A 25,624-nucleotide genomic window follows, 5' to 3' on the forward strand; every position below is an offset into this window, starting at 1 on the left:
ACCTTAAAGATCGCTTTAAGTTCTGATTTGACTGTGCACCCGAGAGAAAGCAAGTTGTAAATTAACAGACAAGTCATTTGTGTTTTGTTCGGTCTAATTTTAACTCTGTGCGCGCGAATGGGGTTTGGGGGGGTGAAAATCTAGCCCCCTTGTGCTTTTTATTTTTTGCAGTTTTAAATGTCACCCCAACTAGGGAAGTAATAATCAGTTTGTGTTTACAAGAAACTGAATGGCAGGAATCCAGTGGTATTTTAAGTCATACAATAATACGAGCAACATGTACAAGAACTAATGCTTCTTTAGTTTCTTAATGCTACTTTATTCTCAGCTTTTCACAAGAAACCATAGATAATAACGAGCTCATTTCGGTTAATTAAGAAAAGAAATAACTTTATTTAAAAAAAATCAAACAACAACGCGATTCTGCTAACAGTCTAACAATGCACAATGGGCAAATGTTTCAGCCAAGAAACGTCTCAGCATTTCATAACTTGAAAAGCTGCTTCATCGTGAGAAGTAAATATTTTCACAGCTAAATAATGCCGAAAAGCTTGTGATGAAAGAATCATTGCAGCGACCTACTGTACACAATAAAGAGGTTTCACCCTCATGTCATTGTCCATGTTAACTATGGAAATCCTAACTAAGAATGCCAACTGATGATTTGTGTGCAATCTACCGTTTCTCCTGGTTACAAATATAAACAAACCTTTATTCTTCATTAACACGATTTAGACATCGCTACCAAACATTCTCCTGTTTAATTCCTTTACCGAGCGATCCCGCTCCTCATTCTGTTCATTTATCAATTCCATCAGCTTCTGCATCACTGTGGAAGAATCTTCCCCATTCTGCTCTCTTCGAGGGGCCTGGTAAGCGTTTCCCGCAAAGCTTGGAAGATTATTTATTACTGACATAATTTCTGTGGCTCTCCGCGGGTCAATGCCACGCAGTAACTCTTTGACGGGGTCCTGCTGTCTGCCCGATGAAGCCACACTGGACCGCGGGGTGTCGGCTGAGTTCAGAAAGTCGGGGTTCTTGAGCAGCATCTCTTCCAGGTACCTGGCCAGTTCTTCATGGTCAATGTTGATGCCCTGTTTGTGTGCTGCTCCACGGCCAATACCACCGCCGAGGCCGAACAATTCCTGGTTGCGATTCCCTTTCAACCTTCCGAATGGGTCGCGAATTCCTGACAAATGGGGCTTGGACTGATCTTTTCGGAAATACACGGGGTTTTCACGCAATCTATCATCCATCCCCAGGATATTCAGAATGTCTTCTGTAGTGAGATCTTCAGCTCCGCTGTCTGGTACATTGTAGTCTCTGGTGTAACTAGCTCTGAACCTCTTGTCTTCTCGAGCAGTTTCCGAGGTCCCTGCAGGCGGGTTGCGGAGATCAGCCTCGATCTCCGCTTGCTTCTTTTGCTCGGTGTCTTTCAGCATTTTGACGATGTCATCCGGGGGTATTTGGAGTCTGCTGGACAGTTCCACCAACTGGTTCACGACCTCTGGGTCAATTTCGCCCTCGGATCCTCGGGACTGCCTGCTTGGCATTTTCTCATTTCCCACATTCCTGTCTCTATCTGTTTTCCCGATGTTCCCTCTCGATTGGCCCTCCTCCATTCTGTCTTGCAGCCGCTTGTAATATCGCAGCATTAAATCTGCCGCCGCATCCGGCATCTCATCCTCGCTTTCTTTCTCCACTGTCGCTTTCTCTTGGGAATCGAGCTGGTCCAAATCGACCTCATTGAAACCAGCTAACGAATTCTTCAGGTTGGTTCCTGCTCGGTCCGAGTCTCTGTCCACCTCGGCTTCCTCATCATGAAACTGCACTTCCTTGTGCTGATGCCTGTCCTTCGTCTCAACCGAGTTCCAGGCCTCCCCCTCTGCCACATCCTCATAGGCAAAATCACTGTCCCGGGAGATATCGTCTTCCTCCTCTTTGCGGAAGTTCTCTTCCTCCAGTCTCCCTTGTTCCTTGCGGGTACCTGGATGTTTCCCTAGTTCACGGAAGGCGGACTCCAGAGTTGCAAGGCTCTGGGGGGTGTACTCTTCCTCTACTATTTCATTGGTGCGTTTATAGGGATTGACTCTGGAACCGTCCTCTGGATAGGCGGCATGCTGCTTCCTCGACACTTTGTCGTTTTCAGGGAACTCGTATCCATCATAGTCTTGCTGGTTACCTTCGAACCCCACTATGTTCCCTTCATGACCATGATACCGAGCTGAATGGTGAGGATTGTCGTTGACCCTGTCATTGCTTTCTGCTTGCATCAGTGCTTGCAGGAGAAGTTTGGCCCATTCAGCCCTGCCCTCACCTGGAGATTCCCTGATGGTGTCCCACGGCTGATTCTCTTGATCACCTTCCTCTAACTTTTTAAAGAGGGGCTCTTCAGCTGGACGGAAAGCGCCTCTCGCATCATAGTCTGGGATGGATGTGTCTTCACTGTTTTGCCTTAAATTCTCAATAAACTCTAGGGCTTTAATCATATCCGGGTTCGGATAGTTGTACGTGCTTTCTTTAAAAGTACTCGCATCGTATCTGTTCGGCACCAAAGAAGCAGCCTTAAGGCAATCGGAATAAAGTAGGATGCTGAGGGTCAATATTGTGCCGCTTGTGAACGTTTTTATCACCGCCATCTTTATTATGTAGCTCACAACTGGTGAAATAAAAAAAAAACAAAATGATGACATCAAAAATATTCACATTTTAATTTGGAAATTCAAACTTCAATGCCTTTCACTCTGGGTATTTCTGATATAACTCGCTGAATATTCCATATACTGATTAGTACGAGCCTTCCCAGCACTTTAATCGCTTCTTTGTACTTGAAAGAGATTTACTAAGAAACAACGATCAATGGATATTAACTGAAATTATGTTGAGCCGATTTAATGTGCGGTTTCACAACTAGCTATGGTTTTCCTCTAATCGAGAAGCATTGCACACATTTCGGCAATTGGCCATTTCCCCTTAGAGGTTTAAAACGGTTTTTGGCATCCGTTGCCTGCTCATTTTATTTGCCTAAATGCTAAATTCACCCGGCGTGTTGTTTTGATCACAGACTTCACTGAGTCTCGAAATGCTGCAGTATTTGTTGCCACGGTAACATGCAATTTATTTGTCTGGCATCACTGAAAGCAGGAAAAAGACATTTCTTATGCGCAACAATCGCAAAAAAGGAAACGCTATTATTGAAATCAGTTTATGTTAGCATATTCCAAGTCTAGACTTATTTTCACTAAGTTTGGAGAAATAGTCCATAGCGTTTATTCCACTTCACTCAGCACACATTAAAGCCTTACTTTACCAACTTCAGTTCAGGGATGTTGCTCCCTACCGTCTGTCAGTTGTCCGGAAATCACGATAAAAAGGCTTTAAAAAAAGCAAAATACACAGTTCAGCCAAGTGTGTGAACGCAAACATGCCAAAGATTTTATCTATAAATAGGGAGTACAATACAGAGCGCATCAGGTTACTATTAAAGATACACGCGGTTAAAAGGATTAGCAGTCTCGACCACATTCTCTAAGGCAGATTGAATTTCTCAAAACGTGTCGTAAACGGTTTACCTGCGCTTCAAAATGAAGCCCGTTCGGCTGAGAACATTTTCCCTCCCCCTCCCCCGGTTTGAGAAGGTGTGGAGCAAGTGGGTCTGAAAATTTCAGCAGCCGGACAGCTCCCTATTTATAAAGCAGCCCCGCAACAAGTCAGAAGCACCTGACCCTGCGTCACCCAAGCTCTGACGCCGGCACAGCCTTATCACTAAATGCAATGGGAAATGAGAACACAGTGCAGCCATCACCGTGAGGTCGCATAGTGATCGGGGATAACAGCATTAAGTACGTTATGTCTGTAACATGTACACGCAAATACGAAGACCACTGAGATTCAAGAAAGATTACTGTAATTCTGAGATGAACTTCGCACGAATTTGAATAGATCTTACAGGATTTTCTTTTCCAATTCTTCACTTGCACCTTCGATCAGAAATTTCGGCTAGGTTTAGGAAGTTAATGTGCTTTTTCAGGTAAAGTGCAATACAACTGTAGGGATGAGATTTTAATGTATGTACATTATCTGCGATTTTGTGTACTTTATCATCCATCACTATTCACGTTCTTTTGCAAATGCAATTGTACCAAGTGATGGTACAGCACTGTGCACCTTTTATTGTATGCACTGGAATTACACTAACAGTTGGATACCCATTGGTCAGCATCTGAAAGAGAAAGATAAGTTAATAGTTTGACCATTGGGCCCATTGGAAATGTTCACTTTTGCTTTCAGATGCTGATCTGGGCTCATATTCATTTGCAGCATTTTGAGTTCCAAGTTAACCGTCTTTCATTATTTGTACTTTTCTCTTTTTACCTTTGTCCCTTCTATAGTGCTTTAATGCACAACTATTTATGATAATATTAAAGTTGTGGGCATGTGTGCATTTCCTTTTTGTCACCTCACACTTCTTGCATCAGACTTCTCTCTCAAATTCCCTGAAGCTACCTAGTTCTCCCTAATTTTTGTAAGAAATAGATGTTTCAGGTGAAATCAGGTGGGGAAATCAGCAGGAAAGGGTTTCCCAGCTGTTAAAATGATACTGCTTCGAGGCTATCATCATGGAGCAGAGGGAACAGTTCCTGCCACTATGTTAAATGGATAGAGAAAAAGCCTTGGGGGTTGGGAGGAGGATTAGAATGGTGAATTCTTAGAGGAGAGGGAATCCATGGTTTTGTACTATAGTATAGCCTAGAGGCGCACTCCTCGCCTAGAAGGAAACTAAACAAAAACAATCATTTGCTTTGCCCGGCCTCTTTGGGCCTTCTGTTTCTGGCAGCTTCGGCCTGGCTGGGAAGACACCACTTGGATTTCAGGTTAAAATAGGAGAGTGGGCTCTGATGATATCACTGGAATTGGTTCTGTATATTTACAGAGGAGCCCATCAGTTTAAGCCACATGTCGTAGTCACCTGCAATTTGAAATTTTCTATTCAAGTAACAAGAGACATGAGACATAAAACATGAACAGCAACTTAAAGGGCTGTAAAACTTCTGCTTCAAGATCAATATCAGAAGTAAGGCACAAAGTAGCAAAATATATTCACATATTTACCAATCTGAGAGTGATGCAACTTTAAGAGATGCAGGGGGGTATTTCTGATAACTGTGTACCAACAGGCACACCTCCACTCCAACACTTCATGGCACAATGGTGCAAAGTATTTGGAAATTACAAGTCCTTTGGACAACTTACAAAATTCACCAATTGCACATTAATGTTGCTTAATGAATTAGTGTAGGCCTTGTGTGTACCCCACCCCTACATAGCCCTATCAGTTACCCCAGGGTTGGTGCAAAACTGCTAAGTCTACTAATTCCAGTTTGCACTCCTCCTGCAACTATCGCAAGCCCAAACTGTGAAACGTCTCCAGGGACACAAGGAATATTGTAATAGAAAATCCGAGATTGCAATCTTGAGGTAAGAGTGAAATTAATTGTCAGCTCAGACAGCACCATCGATATCCAAACTGTATTCTACCAACTTGGAATTTGTAGATAGTTAAATTTTTTTGAAGAACAAAAGTATTCAATACCAAGCCAAAACCAAATTCATTTGAACCAGCTTTAACAACAAAAGAAGTTTCACCTGAGTCCAGAGGCGATAGTCAGCATAAGAATATTAGTCAATAAATATATGGATGGAAACTTCAAAAGGTTCCTTAAGGTTCCTAAATGGTGGGACTTGTGGGGTAGAAATTAATCTTGAGTGGTCATGCAAAACAGGCAGCGTCAACATTGGTCACCTAGCACACCTGATATTTAATTCCATTGAGGTCTATGGAACTAAATATTGAGTGGGTTGTAAAACTGGCGGACGATGTGACACTTCCTCTTCTGCACTATTACCCAAGCTGAACTTTTATCCCTGTGTCTTTGAAGAATTAAAAAAGAAAAGCTCACTCTGCTCCATTGAATGACAATGGCAACATGTAAGAAATCTCTTCATTTAGTATCTTGCAATAATTTTGTATTAGGAGTTTGTCATCAACTGATTGCATCATAGGAAATGAGGTGTTTTTAGGTAATATCAAATTTCTTGTAGCTACCACTGCAAGCTGCAACCACAGCCATCAGAGGGAGAGGTAACCAATTAACATAGCAATCAGCAACCTGAGCTATTGGAATGTTATGCCCACCTCTGTATGGACAGCTGAGAACTTCAGCCACTCCTGCCCTATACAATTCCCAGCCTTTGTGGAAGGAAGTATTAGCACTGGCAAAATAGATGAAAACAATGGGATGAAATTGAATTTCGGGGGCAGAGTGGAACTCAAAACAGGTGGTAATAAATCAGCTGCCCAATATACACCCCACCACATATCATTTCCATGCACTTCAAACTGCTACTTCCTGTTTTGCAACCCAACTGTGGAGTTAATTCAACTGTTATAAAAGCTACCTTACAATATAAATGGAGTGGTTTCAGTAATGGACCTAAGGCTGAGACATGAAAGAGATTCTCCAATATTAATGGAAGGTTTAGTACCGAAGTGTGTGATACCATAAATATTTAATCATTTGAACTCATGTTATATCCTAGATTTCAGCCTCTATGATGCTGATATTTCACTGCATCATATGGGAAGTAGTAGATGTATATTATTTAAATAAAATAATAACATAGCTGCAGTCCTGCGTATTAGAAAGTAGAAATAAAAACAGAATTACCTGGAAAAACTCAGCAGGTCTGGCAGCATCGGCGGAGAAGAAAAAAGTTGACATTTCAAGTCCTCATGACCATTCAACAGAACTGAGTAAAATTAGGAGATGGGTGAAATATAAGCTGGTTTAAGGTGGGGGGGGGGTGGGGGTGGGGGGGGGGGGGGGGGGGGGGAGTAGGTGGGGGGAGAGAAGTGGGGAGGGGGTGGTTGTAGGGACAAGCAAGCAGTGATAGGAGCAGATAATCGAAAGATGTCACAGACAAAAGAACAAAGAGGTGTTGCAGGTGGTGATATCTAAACAAATGTGCTAATTAAGAATGGATGGCAGGACACACAAGGTACAGATCTAGTGGGGGTGGAGTGGAATAAGACTAACAGGGCGTAAAAGGTATAGATTTTAAAAATAATGGAAATAGGTGGGTAAAGAAAAATCTATATAAATTATTGGAAAAAACAAAAGGGAGGGGGAAGAAATGGAAATGGGGTGGGGATGGAGGAGAGAGTTCAAGATCTAAAGTTGTTGAATTCAATAGTCAGTCCGGAAGGCTGTAAAGTGCCTAGTCCGAAGATGAGGTGCTGTTCCTCTAGTTTGCCTTGAGCTTCACTGGAACAATACAGTAAGCCAAGGACAGACATGTGGGCAAGAAAGCAGGGTGGAGTGTTAAAATGGCAAGCGACAGGGAGGTTTGGGTCATTCTTGCGGACAGACCGCAGGTGTTCTGCAAAGCGGTCGCCCAGTTTACGTTTGGTCTTTCCAATGTAGAGGAGACTGTATTGGGAGCAACGAATGTAGTCGACTAAGTTGGGGGAAATGCAAGTGAAATGCTGCTTCACTTGAAAGGAGTGTTTGGGCCCTTGGACGGTTAGAGAGACGAAGTGAAGGGGCAGGTATTGCATCTTTTGCATATGCATGTGGAGGTGCCGTAGGTGAGGGTTGAGGAGTAGGGGGTGATGGAGGAGTGGGCCAGGGTGTCCCGGAGGGAACAATCCCTACAGAATGCTGCCAGGGGGGTGAAGGAAAGATGTGTTTGGTGGTGGCATCATGCTGGAGTTGGCGGAAATGGCAGAGGATGATCCTTTGAATACGGAGGCTGGTGGGGTGATAAGTGAGGACAAGGGGGACCCTATCATGTTTCTGGGAGGGAGGAGAAGGCTTGAGGGTGGGTAGAAGAATGCGTATTGCAAGGATTATTGGGTGAAGTAATCAAATTGGGGAAGGGCTGAAGTTTTCTTGTTGGCAGTAGTATTGTTAATAGTGTTGTTCATACTCTTTATGATTTTGCTACAAGTAGCAAAGAGAGAAAAGCTTATTTGGTGTGAAGATATCATTGCTCCAAGCACTAAGAGCGCCATTAGTTCTTTTGATAACACTCCTAACTGTTGATAATGTGTGGCATTTGATGAAGAATATGCTCCACCAAATAACATTTTATTAACTTTTATCTGCTAAGTTTTCCAAAATAGCATTTCTTTATTTGTTCATGGGATATGGGCATCAGTCGCATATCCAACATTTTTTGCCCACCCTGAATTACCCTTGAGAAGATGGTGGTGAGCTGCCTTCTTGAACCACATTCACTCCAACAGTGCTGTTAGGAAGAGAGTTCCAGGATTTTGACCTAGCTACCATGAAGGTTTCTATGTCAGGATCATGTGTGACTTGAAGAGGAGCTTGCAAGTTTTGGTGTTCCCATGCAGCTGTTGCCAGAAGTGGAAGAGGAAACTTAGGTAGGAGCCATTCTACCAGTTCTCTGCACCCAACAGCATTTCCTGCCCTACCCAAGTGACAGTGGTGCACCTGTTGTAGGTACATATCTGACTTGCCTATGATTAGAATATTTCTATCCAAATAAGAGTAAACATTTATAAGAGTAGTCCCAGAAAGACAAAGAAATACATGATACAATGTATTTTCCATCATTTATACCCTAGCAATACTAACTGTACATTTCTGGCACTCATCATAGCAAAGGGCCGTGGAAAGGGGAATGTTTCCATTTTAAAAGGCAGAATGATTGATTGCATTAGAGAAACTGGCATATTGGAAAATCAGTAACTTTAAGAATGTTTAATATACATTCCCTCAGGTTCATGGACATGTTTGTATTTTGGCAAGGCGCTTTCACCCCTACCTCCCAAATGAAGCAAGCTGTAAATATTTAAGTGCTCCTATCCAAATGGATCTGGGTTGAAAAAAATGAACAAGTGCTGGCACATTGGGAGCCACAGGAAATTTGGCTTATGTATATAAGTCATTTGTACCCCAAGATTGAAGACAAAATAGACGTAATACTCTACTGTTGTAAGCAGGTTGAACAAACATATACTTTAGACTACAATTGACACCTTCTGGTGCAATAAAGTGGATTTGGCTGTCCACTGACTTGAAAGTTAGCAATCTAACTCAGGTGTCAAGTCATCATCTCACACTGAAGTGTATTAAGATTACACAGTTTATCATCTGCTTAAAGAAGGCTCGCACAGCACTAGGGCTTCACAGAGGCAGCCCTGGTGGTCATTTGCACATTGCTAGATTGTTAAGAGTGGAGTGTTTTAACCTCACCCTTTGTTCCAGACATAAAATAAAGTTTATTGCTGGGCAACAGAACTCTACATTGGTGCCACAGAATGTCCTCACAGCACCATTGTCATTACACATGTGCCACACTTTGGTGTATTTTACTCACTGTGCATTGAAGCCACTAGATACCACTATTAGCCTAATTACAATATTATTGCTCTGCATGTAACAATTGTGGAACTTTGTGTATAAAGGGTTAACAGATGGAATATGCTAATATATGATGTAGCTGATGATGTACCACTGACATCAAGAGTGGAGACATCATTGTAAAAAATACGTCAGTGTTATTGAAGGCGCCACAGAGTAAGGGAGAACGCATAACAAATCGGCGGAAGGAAGAGACATACTGGAGAGAGATAATGATGGCTGTTCCTGGTGAGCAGTTCCTGCTCCTACCCTACCCATTTAACCGCCTTGAGGCTACGCAAAGAGGCCAGCAGTGGGAGTTATGGAAACGCCATTTCCTCCAGGAGCATCAGGTCTTCAGTCTAACAAGCAGCTTCTGAAGAAAAGTCATAAGGACTCAAAGCTCTGGTTTTCTCTCTCCAGGTGTTGCCAGGCTTGCTGAGTTTTTCCAGCATTTTCTGTTTTATTCCTTTCTTTATGCTGTGGGTCCAGTAGCAGAGACAACTTTTTCCTGAGGCAGGGATTGGAGGAGTCCACCGGGGTCTTTGAGACCATTCTCAAAGCTATTGACACCTATTTTACCTTGAATCAAAACTTAGTTATGGAATGAGCACATTTTAACCAAAGATCACTATGATCTGGAGAATCAATTGAATTATTTCCAATGGATCCTTATTGCCTAGCTAGTTCTTGCAGGTACAGGGTGCTGAAGGACGAGCTAATCCATGATCGCATAGTTGTGTGTGTCTGGGATGAAAAACTCTCTGCTTTTCTGCAGACCAAAGCTGACCTTACTTTAGATCAATCGTCCCAGTATGCGAGGCAGGCCAAGCTTAGAGTATTTAACCAGGCCACAATTCGGTGCAACTCCGAGGCTTCACATGACTCTGTTGACTGGGTAGGTGCATGGGCAGCATCCCTACCCACAGGAAAGCCCACCAAGCCAGACGGAAGCACAGGAAACTCCACACTGACAATCATTTTGAGATGCTTGCATTATGACCCGAGAGACCAACATAGATGCCAGGACTGCCCAGCAGGGGGTGTAGGATGCTTCCAATGCAGCAAAACTGGACATTTCAAGCATTTCTGCAAATCCAACAACTTTAATCGAGGTGGAAGACAAGAAACACGCTCCATCTAAGAAATTGGAAATCAAGGTAAAGACAAAATACAGAGTCCCTAGGGGAAGCTGATGGTCTTAGTCCAGATTTAGTCCTACTTGATCCAAGATCAAGGCTTTGATACTCCCTTTAAAGTTGATACTCGAGCTGCTGTTAATATATTAACAGATGTTCTCAATTGACTGCAGTCAATGACCCTTCATCCATCAGACTTAAAATGACAGGTTCCATGTTGCACTGACCTTCCAATTAAAGGTAGGATTATTGCTCCTCTTCGTTATGAGGGGTAACAGAGGTTGACCCTCTTTGTTATCCACAATAAACGTACATCCATATTGAGTGGCAATGTCAGCGTACTTCTAGGAATCCTAGAAAAACCAGATGATGCCCAGCATTTGAATGACTCATTGCCTTTTATGGAACAATCTTCAACCTTTTACTTAGAACCAGTGAAACTTCAGCCTTCAGCAGCTGAGTAAGTTTATTTAATTAGCAATAAGGTCCTTTCTTTCACAGGGACACCATCCATTAGGCCCCGGATGGAGATTGAAGTTATGAATCTCTCAGTTCTTCGTGAAGTAAGGTCAGTGGTGGTAGATACGGAAGGCACTGCAGCAGATAGTCACCATCCCTTGAAGACCTGCTGGACCTGAACTTTTTTCCTAGAAAAAAGGGATGACGAAGAAGTCGTTGCTGCACTGTGCAATCTGTTGGAGGTTGAAGTCCTAGAGGATGATTCGCCTTTCCATTTGATGGACAAACCATATAGATCTCTGTTGTCTTTTTAGAGGAGTGAGCTGTGTTTCTAGTGGCTGAGCAGCATGCAGATCTTTGTCCCACTAAACTACCAATGTATTTCCTAGTTTATCTCTTGTTGTCCATGAAGAGTCTTCCAGATAGGATGCCTTGCCTGAGTCTATTTTGGAGTCCATGAAGAATCACACTGCTAAAGAGCTGGTAGCTTCCAGGGGTGAAAGTCAATTGACGCTCATACTTCAGTGCCAGCTGAAAATGTCCATCCCTCTAGAGCTGGTTGTCAGCACAGAAGCTGTGGCAGAATCCTGTACAGCAATCTTGTCCCCGAGTTAATCATCTACAGGAAGTTCATCTCATTACAGAAAATGATGCTGTCTTGTCTCCAAACCCTCAGCAATTCTTCCCATTGTCCAGAATGGAACAACCTCACAGAGAGAGAAGTATGTCTTCCTTATCATTGCTTACAGAAATTAGATAGTCCTCCCAGAATATTATTGGGAAACCATCTCTTCATCTTTTCCTGAAAGGCTTACAGGAATTTTGTCATTTTTTCCCTTCATTGTTTAAGTTGATTGAAATCTCTGATCTTCAACGCCCTTTCAGTCTTCAATGCAGCAGTGAATAATGCGGCTGTGACAGTCTTCCCTGGAGTTGGAGATCATTCTGTTTCTGAAGGTCTTTCCCTGTGTGTTTTGAGGAGCAACAAGTTCCTCAGAGTATCCTGGGTTCTTCTCTTCTAGTCCCATCAAGTCCAAAGGTTGATGCTCTTCAGCCTTCTCCCTTGGATCAATCTTTTGTTGAAAAGTCCTCATTGTCCTTGTAGTTCAAGTAGTTCTGAAACCTACACACTGATTACCAGAAATGTAGCTAAATTGCTGCCCCATTCTAATGACGATTATGTCCTCCATATTATGGCACAGCTGATGGTAAATGCTGAGTTGTTCAAATCCAAAAGGGAGACTTGAAACAACTGCCACAACTTGTTTTGCAATTTGTATAAATTTTGAGATACGTGCCTTGAATTCAGTAGTAATAACACCACCAAGTCTTATAGGTTTTACAAAATTCAAAGTGAGTTTTCTTAATTTCAGTTCTTTGAAAACAGCAGCTTGAGGTATAGATGCTGAAGGCTTTCCACACTTTTTAGATCTTAAAAATGCTTACCTTACAAATAGCCTTTACTCCTTTATACATATTTTCCCCTTTTAATGCAAATTCCCATTGTTTTGCTATGTCTTTGGACTTTATCTTTCTGAAAATAAAAATCTATCATTGCACTAAGTTTTACCAGTAATCTTTGAGAAAAATAAACAAACTGTTTCTAAACTTCACCTGGCTAGGTGACACATTTCACCCCTCCTTTGAAAAGAATCTAGTCTTTAAAAAATGCAAATGTCCTCTTACTCCTTATATTCTAAACTTCCTGTTTACATCAAAGCCTTCAGACCAGCTGCCTTTAATCCAATTAAGTCTCTGACACACACACACAGGTACATTCAGACATAGATACCACTATTTTACAATAAATTCCAATAACATTATGAGAATTATTATATCTTTCTGACATCCAAGACAAAGAAGAAAGCCCACATCTCCAATACATCTTCCCTAAGGGCCAAGAATTCTGTGGAAGATTGAATCCCTCAGAATTGTGACTTTGAGGGGGGTGGGGAAGAGTAGGAGTTGGAGTTGGGCATAATCTGTAGTCATAAAAAGCTACAGAAATCCAATGTAAATAGTTAAATACCCGCTCGAGCGTGAAATGACGCGCGTTGATATCGGCCGAGCATGCCGACATCAATGCACAGTCGCATGATAGTTCATTCGGCAGGGTGCGCGCAGGGTGCCCACCAACAATTAAAAGACCTGTTAAGGCTATTAAATAATCAATTAACCTAAACTTTTCACTAATGGTTGACGGACAGGCGAAAAGGCCAAGCAGCCGTTGTATTTTTTTGGAAACCTCATCCATGGGCGGTTTCCAAAAGCAAATAAAAATAAAAGTTTCACATTTGAATTAATAACAAGTGACAAGAGTCACTTGAGGGGACATGTTTCATTACATTTTTATTTTCTTTATTTTCTTTCTTTAACAATGCTTCATCTCTCTGAGCTCTGTGCCTCAGGGAGATTATGAAGTGCTCACTCATGCGCATGCATGAAGTTCGTACTTGGCCCGCTCGCCCTCCTCCCCCCACCCGCACCTGCTGCCACTTGCGTTTCATGCTGGGTGGGCCTTAGTTGGCCTGCCAGTGTGAAATTGCAGTCCGGTGCCAATCGTGGGTGGTGGTTGGCTTCCTGGCCCCTCATGCCCATCCCCACCGAGCATGCCCTCCAAGGGCAAAATTGTGCCCATAGTTTAATATTGCTGTTGAAAATGGGATAGTATACTTTGGGGAGGTGTAGTATAAAGGGTTAACATTGGGATATGCTAAAGTATGATGTAGATGATGATGTACTACTGACATGTGTTAGACTCTTGAGAGAGAGGTTGGAACACAAAACCCAGGAGCAACATGCCTACTCTCTGACCTGTTTAATTTTGTTTAATAAACAAATGCTAAGTAGATACTAGAGTATGACTACAGGTAACCAAGTACCATGCCTAGAGTCCATAGATAAGAGGGGCCAACTCAGAATAGAACCCATGTACACAAAGATACAAAGAAAGAAAGAAAGACAGTCCAAAACTGTCCTGATGAAAGGTCATCAACCTGAAATGTTGACTTTCTTTCTCTCTTATGATGAACTTTGACCCAGGAGTAGTACAGCAAGGAAAATGTGTAATTTCCTTTAAATGTCTGTGGAATCTGTAATGAGTTTTAGGAATGTTTGAAAAGGAATTTTAAGAGTTAGTATCAATTGTAAATGGATCAGTTGCAATCTGCTTGGATAATAAGAAATACTGGTCCATGTGTCCTGGCGACCTTTAACCTGGATGCAGAAAGGAAATTAAGAAAGAAGCTGTGTGGCTAGCAGACAGAAACGATAACTATTAGCAGAGGAATTGGAGGGTGAAGGAGATCAGCACACAGGTGCAGACACAAAGAGAGAGCAGACAAAGACAGAAAAGAGGAACATAAAGAATTCTTGTGAGGAGAACAATCACTCTCAGAAAGAAGCCAGTTTTTTATGTATGGCAGAAAAAGTGATAGGAACTCTTGGAGGTACTGTGTAAGATGGCTAAAAAGGTCTAAAACCTGGTAAGCTGTGAAATAGCTTGGAGATGTTAAAAAGCTGGGTGTTTTTCCAGAAGTGATAAAACCATGCACTGAGGTGTTACTCATTGGTTGGTTGAAAAGGAACCCTGGAAAGCCACACCATCAGGACTTTATTGGCCCAAGGGAGAGAAGGTTTGAGGAAGTGTGCCTTGCTGATAATAATCATACCCATGAAACTCAAAGATGAAAGTTATTGTCAGGTCGGGCTCCTGACCGACACTCGTGAATAAGGAATGGCATATTGTAGGACCATGTAGCAACATAATACCATATTTGTGCGGGAAATGATATGAGTGCTTGTGGTTGTGTGAGACACATCTTTGTGAATCAACTATTTAAAGAGAAATTAAATTTTTATTTGAAGTATCATTTTCCTGATCATAAATGTTTAATTTATGTTGGCTGTGATTCATGTCAAAGTGAAAGTTACAAAAGTGGCATCATGTTGGTAATTTCTTCATTTGAGGATCATTCAATAAATTTGGTTATTTTGGTTTACAGTTCCTATATGGGGTCATAACACCTCCATAGATATTACCTGACCTGATGAGCATTTCCAACATTTTTTGTTTTTATTTCCAAAACTTGGACTGTCACAAAGAATTGCAGAATGACAGGCTTGGGAATAACAAACTACACAAGTTATAAGAAAGATTAATATAAGTCACAATTTGTTGAGTAGCAATCAATGTTTAGTGCATTTAATGCATCAACAGAATTATGCCAAGCCCTGAAAGCATTTTTACACTTCAAATTGAAGTGTTGTATTCTGTACCCAATGGGAAACAAAAGCATGCATATTTATTTGAATGACCGTTTTTACCAAATATTATTTGTATTGTCATTTTGCTAAGCCTCCATGCCTGGTGAACACTGTTAGTGGATAATTCATGAGCATAGCCCCATTCTCCAATCTGTAGGAGCTCTCAGAGGTACGAGACCAGTATTTTCAAATTCCTTTATTAGCAATTTGGTGTTGAAGATCAAGCAATGGCAAGGAGCAAATGCCAGAAATGGAAGGTTGAATGGAGCTCACTAAAGATTTAAATATATTCTTAATTAAAAACAGTTGATTTTTTTGCAGTAGATCGATTAGATGTTAAATACCAATCTACAGTTGCATTAACAACAACAAAGAAACTATTGGGATTGAACAAATGAATAAAGAAGGAAAAAATAAGGGTAAGAATAATTCTTTTGAAAATATTCTGCAGCTATAAAATTACATGTATTGTTTGTTGTCACCTTTCCCTTGTACTGTTTCATTGACATGAGGAATCTGGATTAGTTTGCATAAATTAAACAAAGATATTAAGAATGCTAAATTAAAGTTAAGAGCAGAAAAAGCACAAAAGACACAACAGTCTTCAGCATCATCTGTAAAAATGAAAAGTCAGGTCAATTGTTTAGGTAGAAATCTTCAAAACTGATAACGGTGTGTGGTCAAACTCCTTAACAGCACAGATGAAACACAGAGAGAGAGACAACAGATAAAATTTCTGGTCACTATTACCAACTATTAACACAATTAACAGAGAGGGACCATGTTTTTCCCTTCTCAAGACTGGACGATCTTATAGATGAACAGCATTTAAACAGACTAGAACAAGGGCAAGGAAGAAAATAAAAAAAAATGTTATGGAAATTAAACATCTGTGCTGTGTCTGAGTGGGAACAAGAGATTGTTATATGGCTGAAGTGAAATTTGCAGGAAATAAAGGAGTCATAATGAAAGAAATCGAAGAAATAGAAAATGAGACATGGAGAGAGTGTGAAAAGTTAAAGGGATAGAAAGGGAAGCATGAAAACAGATGGAAAATGTGGCAGGTTGTTTAGTTATTGTCTGGCAGAGGTTGGAGGAGTCATCAGAGAGTTCCCCTTCATCTGTAAAATGGTAAAGGTCCTTTCACCACACAACAACAGTGTCACCTTTCTTAGCAGTGTTGTTGATGATGTCGGAAATGGAGTGAGAGAACTATGGGGAGAACTTGATTAGAATGAGGGAAGGAAGTAACTGGCACAGTCAATGTCAGGAAAGTGGAGTTGAGACCACAATTGGATCAGCCATGATCTTATCGAATGGCGGTGTGAGCTCCAAGGGCCGAATGACCTACTCCAGCTCCTAAGCCCTATGTTCCTATGTTCACATGCCACCAGTTCTCAATAACATACAAAGAGGTTACAGAACACAAGGAGGGTTCATATGGATCAGGAAGGTTGAGAAGAAAAGAAATAGCCGGATGTGCAAGAAGAAGCCTCTTAGTCAAAATAATAGTTGCAGAGGCAAAGGCAGCAGATGAAGAATTCAGTACAATGACGTGTTCAGAATTTGTTGAGGTGAGGGTGTAAGGGGATGAAGCTGAAGTTTTTGGTTCAGAGGTGAGAAGGTCATGGGGATAGTGAAGACACAGCAAGGGGTGAGTTGGAAGGAGTAATTGAGTTAGAAGAAGATAAAGAGAAAGAGGGATTGGGAGAGTAGCCAGCATTTTTACTTTCAAAATCTGCTCAAATTGCTCAAAGGGGTAAGTAGATGACATACCTTGGCCTATCTGAAGGCCTTTATATTTGGTGTTCTTTTAGTCCAGCCTATGAGAAATCATGTGCACGCTGCTTTTATGAGAGTTTAGAATGTGTCAATGCCCAGGTGAGTGTCTTACTTTGTCAGCCAAGTTCCTCTTGCACTATTCTGGGATTCTGGGAGTGAGAGTGTTAACACTTACAAATAGTACAACCTCCATCCAGATACCACTGCTCATGATCCTAGTTGTCCTGGTCATCTTGTTGCCCAGAATTCAGTGTCTCCTCACTCCATCTTTCATTAGAGAAATTGTAGAACTTCCCCTGGTTGCCTTGATTTTCTGTCCACCATGCACAGAAGGCATTGGGTGGTTATCTCTTGAAAAAATAAAGTAAATACAAAGTTGCATGTGTTTTATGCCAGTAGTTGCATTCCAGCTTCAGAAAACAATTTCTGCAGGAAATTGGTGCTTAACTTGACATTAGAACAATTGGCAAATGCAACAATGTAACTGCTTTTATGGTGTAAATTAGATCAAGGAAATTCCAGGCCTAAAATATAATCAAACATAGGCAGGAGAATGTATAGAACTGTGCTATCAGTTAATTTTAGTGAAACTACTTATGATGCAGACATAAGTAAACAGTTTTGAGTTTAGCATAGCTTTAATTTGAGAGGAACAAGATATTTTCTACTTAGCAATTTTCTTTTTCAGGAGCCCCTTCACTTGGATGTTCTAAATAATGCATCAACAGGAAAGTGAAAGTGGATCAGATTTATCTCTCACTTCCTCGTGCCTGCTCTTAATTTACAGAGTTTAATGTAATTTATGGTTCCTTGAACAGCATATCAGCCTTCCTTTGGTTCAAACATACTTGTTTTTTAAGACCTATATGTGCAGTTGTTTTTCAGAATGCACGCAACATTGAAAACTTTTCTTTGAACATTCTATTTTATTTGACATCTAACTTCCCATTCAATTTATTTTACATTAGTATAATGCATATCTACAAGTTAAGATTGATTTCTTGGAGAAAGTTGAGAGAATAGTGACAAGCTTTATTCCATGACTCAGCTTCCTCAGCTGTGCAGACTGGTACTCAGACTGAACATGTTTATCATTGGCGTTTGAGAGGAGACATGATCCAACTCTTTAGAATTTGAAATGCCCATACAAAGTAGACATAAACAAATTATTCAGCTTAGTTCATGGCTGCAGGATTAGAGGACATGGGCACAATATCAATTACCTTCAAGCAACACTGCAAATTGTAAAAAATTCTTTCCTCACTGAGTGTTAGATATATGAGAATGGCTCCCAGCAAAAGAATTAGTTTGATCAATTACTGTTAAATGATGCTGGATAACAAAAACATGACTGAAGGTTTTAAGGATATAAATGGAGATAGATGATCAGATACTCTCAGAGACACAAGATTTCTTCTGTTTTTGGGTCCACGGGGGAAATATACCTGGTCAATGTTGAATAACTAATTTTAATGCTGGACTGACATCCTAGAATTCTGAAACTAAACACTGGTTACATTCATCAGGGTTTTCAGCCTCTGTGGAGAGAACAGCTACAACTTACACTTCACACTGCACTCAGCTTAAGAGCACCTCTAATACCCAATGCTACAATATACATGCCTGTACAGCTTTCTAAACCAGTAACTGACTACCACATTCCTCAAGCATGGTCTATAATTTGGTACCTTCATATCTGCACCACCCTGAAACCATCTCTGTAATAACACACCCGACATACTGAAACCATACCTACATATTCCTTTTCCTTTGCAAGGTAAGTTGGTGCATAATACTCACCAGATGCAGAGCACCAGAGTGTGGGGAATACTTGGTCTGAAAGTCCTGATCCACCTCAAAGGCAAGGCCATACAGCTCCTGGGCTGCAAAGTTGCTGTGACTGTTATGCTCGCTGAGATTAGCAGCATCCTGTCACCTCCAGATAAGTGTGTAAGCACCTGTTATTTCTCCATGGCAGCCATCTGCACCATTGCATATGACCAACATTTCATTCCCATTGCATATGTCCTGCACTGCAAGGGAGATGTGTTCAAACCAAACAGACCTTACACCTTTTTCTCCTTGCAGTCAAACACAGCAGCAGGAGGTACTTGGAGAGAAGCAAGAGGAGGGGGAGCAGCTTTAGGGTAAGAAGTAAAAGAGAGCCAATGGCTCTGTTCTTCTGAAGGCCCAGAAGAAAAGAATGATGATGAGGAGGAGATAGAAAACTATTTCTCTTTTCGTCTCTCCTTCCCCGAGGGTGTACTATCCTCATATACCCCATACCCATCACCGTCTTAACACCTGCATACTTCAATTCACCTGTCTCAGGCACCAGTACAAAGACTGGAAGAGTGAGTGGCAGCGAGCTAGTTAGCTGTATTCAGGAGTTTGGGGGGTCTAGAAGAATGGGAAGTTTGAATATTTGAATGTTTCTGCATGGAATCTGATTAGAGGGTGGCCAAGGACTCAGAGTTATGAGCATTAAGCTTCATTGCCTTAGTCACATGACAGTTACATGCGTGCTCAAGGAACAATTTCCCCTAATTTGAGTTATCTCACAGGCGGCTCATCAGGTTACACCTTTTAATATCAGGCAGCCCAAAGGTTGCCTGGACAGCCCATGGGTAATTAATCTAGATGGGGTAGTGAGAGCCTATTAAAATATAGACAGAGGTGCCATACATTAGGTGTTCACTATTGTGTATGGAAATCCAGACCTAGAATGTTGCCTAGAGCCTCAAAGATATTGCAAATGGTAGAACTATTTTGGCTTCCCTATTAAAGGGAGTTGATGGACATGGTGAGATTTGTTTCTGGGTGCTACCCTCTGGACTTGTTAAATGTATAGCCAATTTTCTGGCCTGATGGGCATGTGGCTGCCCAAGCTACGTGGGACCTCACCAGTAGCAATATATTTAAGGGAACTCACCTTAATGCCATCAACATTGACAGGCAGTGCTGAAAGTCCCCGGCAGGCATAATCATACAGATAATTACACTGGGATGCACACTGTGATTTTCAGCCCTATTGTCAGTAAAACTGTTCCCAGTATCTCTAATTCTGCATTCACAAGTGATGAACAACCACACCTGGTGCTTCTTCACCAGCTCCAGTTCTAAGCCCCTAAGATTAAAGCATGTTGCAAAAGAAAACATAAAAATTTAAATATTTAGCAACTTCCACTTTTCCAGACCTACCTCTCTTTTTGTGGCCTGAAACTTGAGGTCTGACACATTTCTGGAACTTCAGTTGTTTACCTACCAATATTTTTCAGGGACTCTGCATTAATATGGAAATGATGAGGATCAACCAATTGACAAACCAGGGGCCAGATTTTCATCTCCCAATGGAGGTGTGAATTGGGCCATGAAACATTGAACTTAGTTTTTTTTGCTGGAAAATCAACTTTCCTGTGCCTTCCTGAACCCATGCCATTTTCGTATGGCTTTTTGGAGGGTCTGGAAGGCCTTGGGTGAAAAATGCATGTGCACCTCTTCTGAGGTTGGGCACCTCTTGTGAGGTCAACAGGAACATTGTACTTCCTCCCACTCACTATTTTTGTGAGCTGGTGTGGATTTTGTAAGCCCCCAAAAAAGCACATCCTTGGAGAGTTTGTGACCACTGGGGGAAGCCTGCTGAGGAGTCAGGAACATTGTGAAACGTAAGTGTAAATGATTTGACACCTTCACTTGATGCTGTACTGTAATGTTGATGTGTTTTTAATTCAGTGATTCATGATAAGGATCTGTCCTGCAAAGGTAAATTGACCCTTATATTGCCCAGCATTGTGTAATAGTTGCCATGAATGACAGCACTTTTCCAATTGTCAAGCATGCCATAATACATGAAAAAATGGAAAAATAAAAGATCCTGTCAGCCTCTGCTGTCATGTTTTGTGTTGTGATTTAAATTGAGTGACAGTTCTAGCTGTTAAAAAAAAGGGCATTTGAAAGCTGAAAAATATCTTTGCATCTGCTCCCCTCCACTGATTGACAGGCACTCTGCTTTGAAATGGAAATGGCACACAATTCTGTTCTGTCATTTTCAAGCTATGTAGCATGAAACTTTTATTATGACAGCTGTAGCTGTTATGAATGCTTGTCTGGGTTTCAAACTCTTATAATTGTTTTCACTCAACAAGTGGTCTATTGATCCAAGAGCATATGAATTTATGAATTCGGAGCAGGAGTACACCTCTTGGCCCCTTAGCCTGATCTGCCATTCAATAAGATCAGGGCTGATCTGATTTTAACCTGAACTCTGCATTCTCACCTACCCCTGATAACCTTTCACCCCCTTGCTTAGGAAGGGGGTGAAATGAAACAGAACAAATGAAACTTTTAAGTTTTTAAGGTATAACAGAATATGCTTTCGATTTGGTTTCTTCTTTGTTTACAAACCTAATAGGCACTTAGAAGATGACAAATTTTAAACAGGACTAGGTTTTTTTCCACTATCAATGATAGCATGCTTGAATTCAGGGTTTTATAAGATTGTTAGAAGTTTATTTTTCCCCCAATGATTTTAAAATAATTCCCATTGCTATTACATGGCTCCTGACTACTGTATATAGTGCATACTGGGTGAGTGGATATGTAGGATACATGGGGGCTTTGCGATGGTATGACGTGGCATGGTGATCTGAGGATGCATGAGGTGGTATGGAATATATGAGGGTCCATTGAGGTGGCATGGGGGAGTTGAGAGGGAATGGAGGTGGCATTGGAGGTGGATGGGAGAATGGGTGTATGGGGTGGTATGGGGGATCTAAGAGGGAATGGGGTGGCATGAGGGTTGGGTGGGGATTGAAGGGGGTGAGGGGTGGGGTATAGGATTCCTACAAATTGATGTTGGGAGCTGGGCTGCTTTGTTGGAGAACCAAGGCAGGCTTTCTAACCAGCCCATCTCGCACCCACAATCATCCCGCACTCTATCTTGGCTCACAAAATGCACTGCGAATGCAGACAAAAATCCTTGAAAAAGTCACACATGGGTTGGGAGTGAATTGCAAAAATACACATGTTAGATTGTCCTGAACCCACATGAAAATGTGGACCTAGAAGTCTGTGCGTGCACTTTCACAGACCCAAAGACAATTACGCAAATTATGCTTGAAAATTGGTTGTAAGGCAGGAGAAAATGAATGCAAATTTTCTTCCGATATTCCGCTCCTGATTAGCACCACATCAAACTTTCATTATGGCTTCTCTGATGACTATACTAAAAGAAAGTTCAGCAAAAGAGAATTCATTTAAATGAATGTCACAGGTCTTTGTGCAAAGATTTTCTTTAATAGCACGAGGTACAGTCCAGGGACAAACTGCTCCCAGACAAGCTAATGCTGTACCTTACTGAATTGTTGTTTTGGTCCTTTCTTAACAGACAGTCTGTTTTTTCCTTAATCAAGAAATATCCTTTGACTTTTTGAATAATGAAATAAGATTTTGCTGCTGTTGTACTTGGCCACCTGAAAATGCCTATGGGATTATGCTCAGGAGTGATGCCAAGCTGGTATGCCTTTTCACTCCACAATAGGTCTCCCACCTCCTCATGGAAGAAGTACAGAAACAGTTGGATGAGATGGTGGACAGTTAAACAACCTACTGCATGATGCTTGGGGATGGTCCCAGTCCAAAAACCAAACAGGTCTCTCCGCATCTGGATAGAGATCACACTCCTTAACAAGGCCATAGCAAGGGAAATCCATCCCATGTTCTCAGTGAATGAGAGACTGGCCAGGCTTTCAAGGAGAACAATGTTTTCCAAACAAGATGCTAACAGTGGTTTCTGGCACCTCCCCCTCGATGTGGACTCCCTGCTCCAAGCTACATTCATTATCCCCTTTGGCAGATTTTGCTTCAACTGTCTTCCCTTTGGAATTACATTAGCACCAAAGATATTTCAATGCACAATGTTGGACATCCTGAAGGGTCTTCTGGGGGTCATTTGCCATATGGACAATGTCTTGATTCATGGGGTCATAGTGGAACAGCACAATGAAAGGCTCACGACAGTCTTGGAGTGACTGCAAGAGGTGGGGCTGATGCTGAATGATAAATGTGAGTTTACCAAGACCTGTATTCAGTTCCTGGGCCATGTTATCAGCAACAAAGCCTTCACTGCAGACCCACACAAAACCAAGGCAATCACTGACTTTCTCATCCTCCCCTGTCCCCCATCTCCAGCATCTTCCAGGGATGGTGAACCAGCTGGCAAAGTTTTTACCTCACTTGACACAAGTTGAGACACCTGCTCAAGAAAGCCCAAACATGGTACTGGGAGTCCCAGCAAGAACATGTATTTGTTTGCGTCGTGTTGCTCTGCAGTGACATTGTGGCCCGCTATGACCCAGCCCTGCCCACCATCATAGAGTGTCTGCTGCTTCATCCACAGGCCTCGGGCAGTTCTCTTTTAGGAGCAATTGGATGGCAGTTGGGATCTGTCTACTATGCTTCTCAGGGCCGTTATATATGGAAACCAGGTATGCCATTACTGAGAAGGAAGCTCTGACAGTCGCATGGACCTGTGAGAAGTTTTCCAACTGCATCATCAGCCTCAAGATCACAATCGAGGCAGGACATAAACCACTGGTCTCCTTGTTAAATGAAAAGGAGCTCACAAAGATGCCCCCTCAGATCCAGGGGTTTCGCGTACACCTTATGAGATTCGCCTATGATACCATTTATGTCCAGGGGAAAAAAAATCAGACAATGGTAGATGCACTTTTAAGGTCATTAGATATGGACATGGGCCTTCTGTCCAAACAGGACATCAACTTTGTCACTAAGCTGGAGGTCTTCTCCCAAACCGCTATCAGAAACCTGCCAGCAACCATGACCAGGCTCCAACAGATCTGCCAAGAGCAGCTGCATGATGAAGAGTGTGCCTGCATCCACACCGACTGCCAACAAGGGTGGCCTCAGCAGAGACCAAGTGGAAGTTCAGCCAAAACATTGTTCAAACAACAGAGACACTTTACAATCATAGATAACCTCCTGGTCTATGACAAACGGCTGGTCAATCCCTCCTCTCTGCAGGCGGATGTCCTTCAGAAGATACACTGGGATCATCTGGGCATCACTAAGTGCAGGGCATGGGCCCAATCCGCTATCTGGTGACTTGATATCTCCAAAGAAATAGAGGAAACCATTGCGTATTGCCAGGTTTATGCATTGCACTGCCAGGACCAAAGGGACTCACTCATTCCCATAAAATTCCCCAACAGGCCATGGGAAAGGCTGGCCGTGGGCCTGTTTGTCTGCAAAACAGCAAACCCTTCCTCATTGTTGTAGCCTACTTCTCCAGATGGGTGGAGGTAAAGCAACTTCATACAACCATCAAGGAGACAGTCATCAAGGCATTCAGAGAGATGGTTGCAAGCCATGGCATCCCAGATGAGCTCAGATCTGATAATGCCCGAAATTCGCTAATGAATCTTTTGCACACTTCACAGCCATAGTCGACTTCCGCCACTACATCAGCTCCCCAAGATACCCACAGTCAAACTGTGAAGCAGAACAAGTAAAGGCACTCCTGAAGAAAAATGTGGACTTCCTCACCACACTGTTCACTTACATGCCCAACCACTTAGAGTGTGGCCTGTTCCCATCTGAATTCCTGATGGGCAGGAAGCTTTGTATACAACTCCTGATTCTGCCAAAGAAACTCCTGCCAGGATTGGCAACCAAGGGCTACCAGGATGTCCAAGCAAGACAGCAGACCTACAAACAGAAGCAATTTTCTGCCTACAACAGACAGCACTGCATGAGACACTTGCCACAACTGCAGTAGGGTGACAAGATCTGGATTCCTGAACTTGCAAGACAGGGAATGTTCTTCTGATGGAATGAGGACCGACACTGGTCCTACCAGATTGGCATGCTGGAGGGCACAGTCAGATGCAACAGGAGTCTCCACGGTCTCCCTAAACAGGCTCCCTCCATTGCACGGTGGAAGACTATTAATGAGGATATCCAAATGCTTGGACCTCCAAGCCCACAACAAGAACCAGAACCAACAGAGCCTAGCACTCTCCCAACAGAATGCCGAATGAGATGTGGAAGGGTTATAAGGCCTCCAGACTGCCTGAACCTCTAACCTCAAGGACTTAAAGGGGTAGATGGAGTACTGAGAATATTGTTACTGCTAGTATTGTTATAGCAATAATGTTGGAATAGCATTAAGGTTGTAACAATAAGGTAAATGCATAAGGCTTATATGACTCATTCCAGCTATTCTGACTCCTCATAAGCACATTGTTTTGTCTGTTCCTCTACTGAATGCTTGGCACAGCAGTTCTGCCCTCTTACTAGCTCCCAAATAGAACATTGTGACATATTTGGAGAATATCCATTCATTTAAACACAGGAGAAAACCCTGATGCTTTAATGATTTGATTTAATAACACCTCAAATAATTTTTGAAATAAACAAGATATTTTGCCGCTTGAGATTGGCGGAATTCTGGCTGTATATTTGTTGCATGCCCTGGGCTTTAAAGAGAAGAAAAAGCAACAATTCAGAATTCAGCCCAATGATATGAGG

At 42.0% G+C, this 25,624-nt stretch overlaps 1 protein-coding gene across 4 annotated transcripts; it reads right to left on the minus strand.

The window, feature by feature from the left end:
• Positions 1-369: 369 nt before the first annotated feature.
• scg2a (secretogranin II a) lies at positions 370-3,714 on the minus strand. Of its 4 annotated transcripts, none has more exons than XM_041182994.1 (3): positions 3,573-3,714; positions 3,315-3,375; positions 370-2,659 (listed from the first exon to the last, which is right to left on the minus strand). In XM_041182994.1, the coding sequence occupies exon 3, from the start codon at positions 2,637-2,639 to the stop codon at positions 732-734; it is 1,908 nt and encodes a 635-aa protein (XP_041038928.1). In that variant the 5' UTR covers positions 2,640-2,659; positions 3,315-3,375; positions 3,573-3,714; the 3' UTR covers positions 370-731. The 4 variants fall into 4 exon arrangements, with proteins under 4 accessions (XP_041038928.1, XP_041038925.1, XP_041038924.1 ...); XM_041182991.1 differs by having other exon boundaries at positions 3,311-3,375; XM_041182990.1 differs by having other exon boundaries at positions 3,306-3,375.
• Positions 3,715-25,624: the final 21,910 nt, after the last annotated feature.

Source organism: Carcharodon carcharias, chromosome 2 (genome assembly GCF_017639515.1).
Source record: "Carcharodon carcharias isolate sCarCar2 chromosome 2, sCarCar2.pri, whole genome shotgun sequence".
Taxonomy (NCBI): Eukaryota; Metazoa; Chordata; class Chondrichthyes; order Lamniformes; family Lamnidae; genus Carcharodon; species Carcharodon carcharias.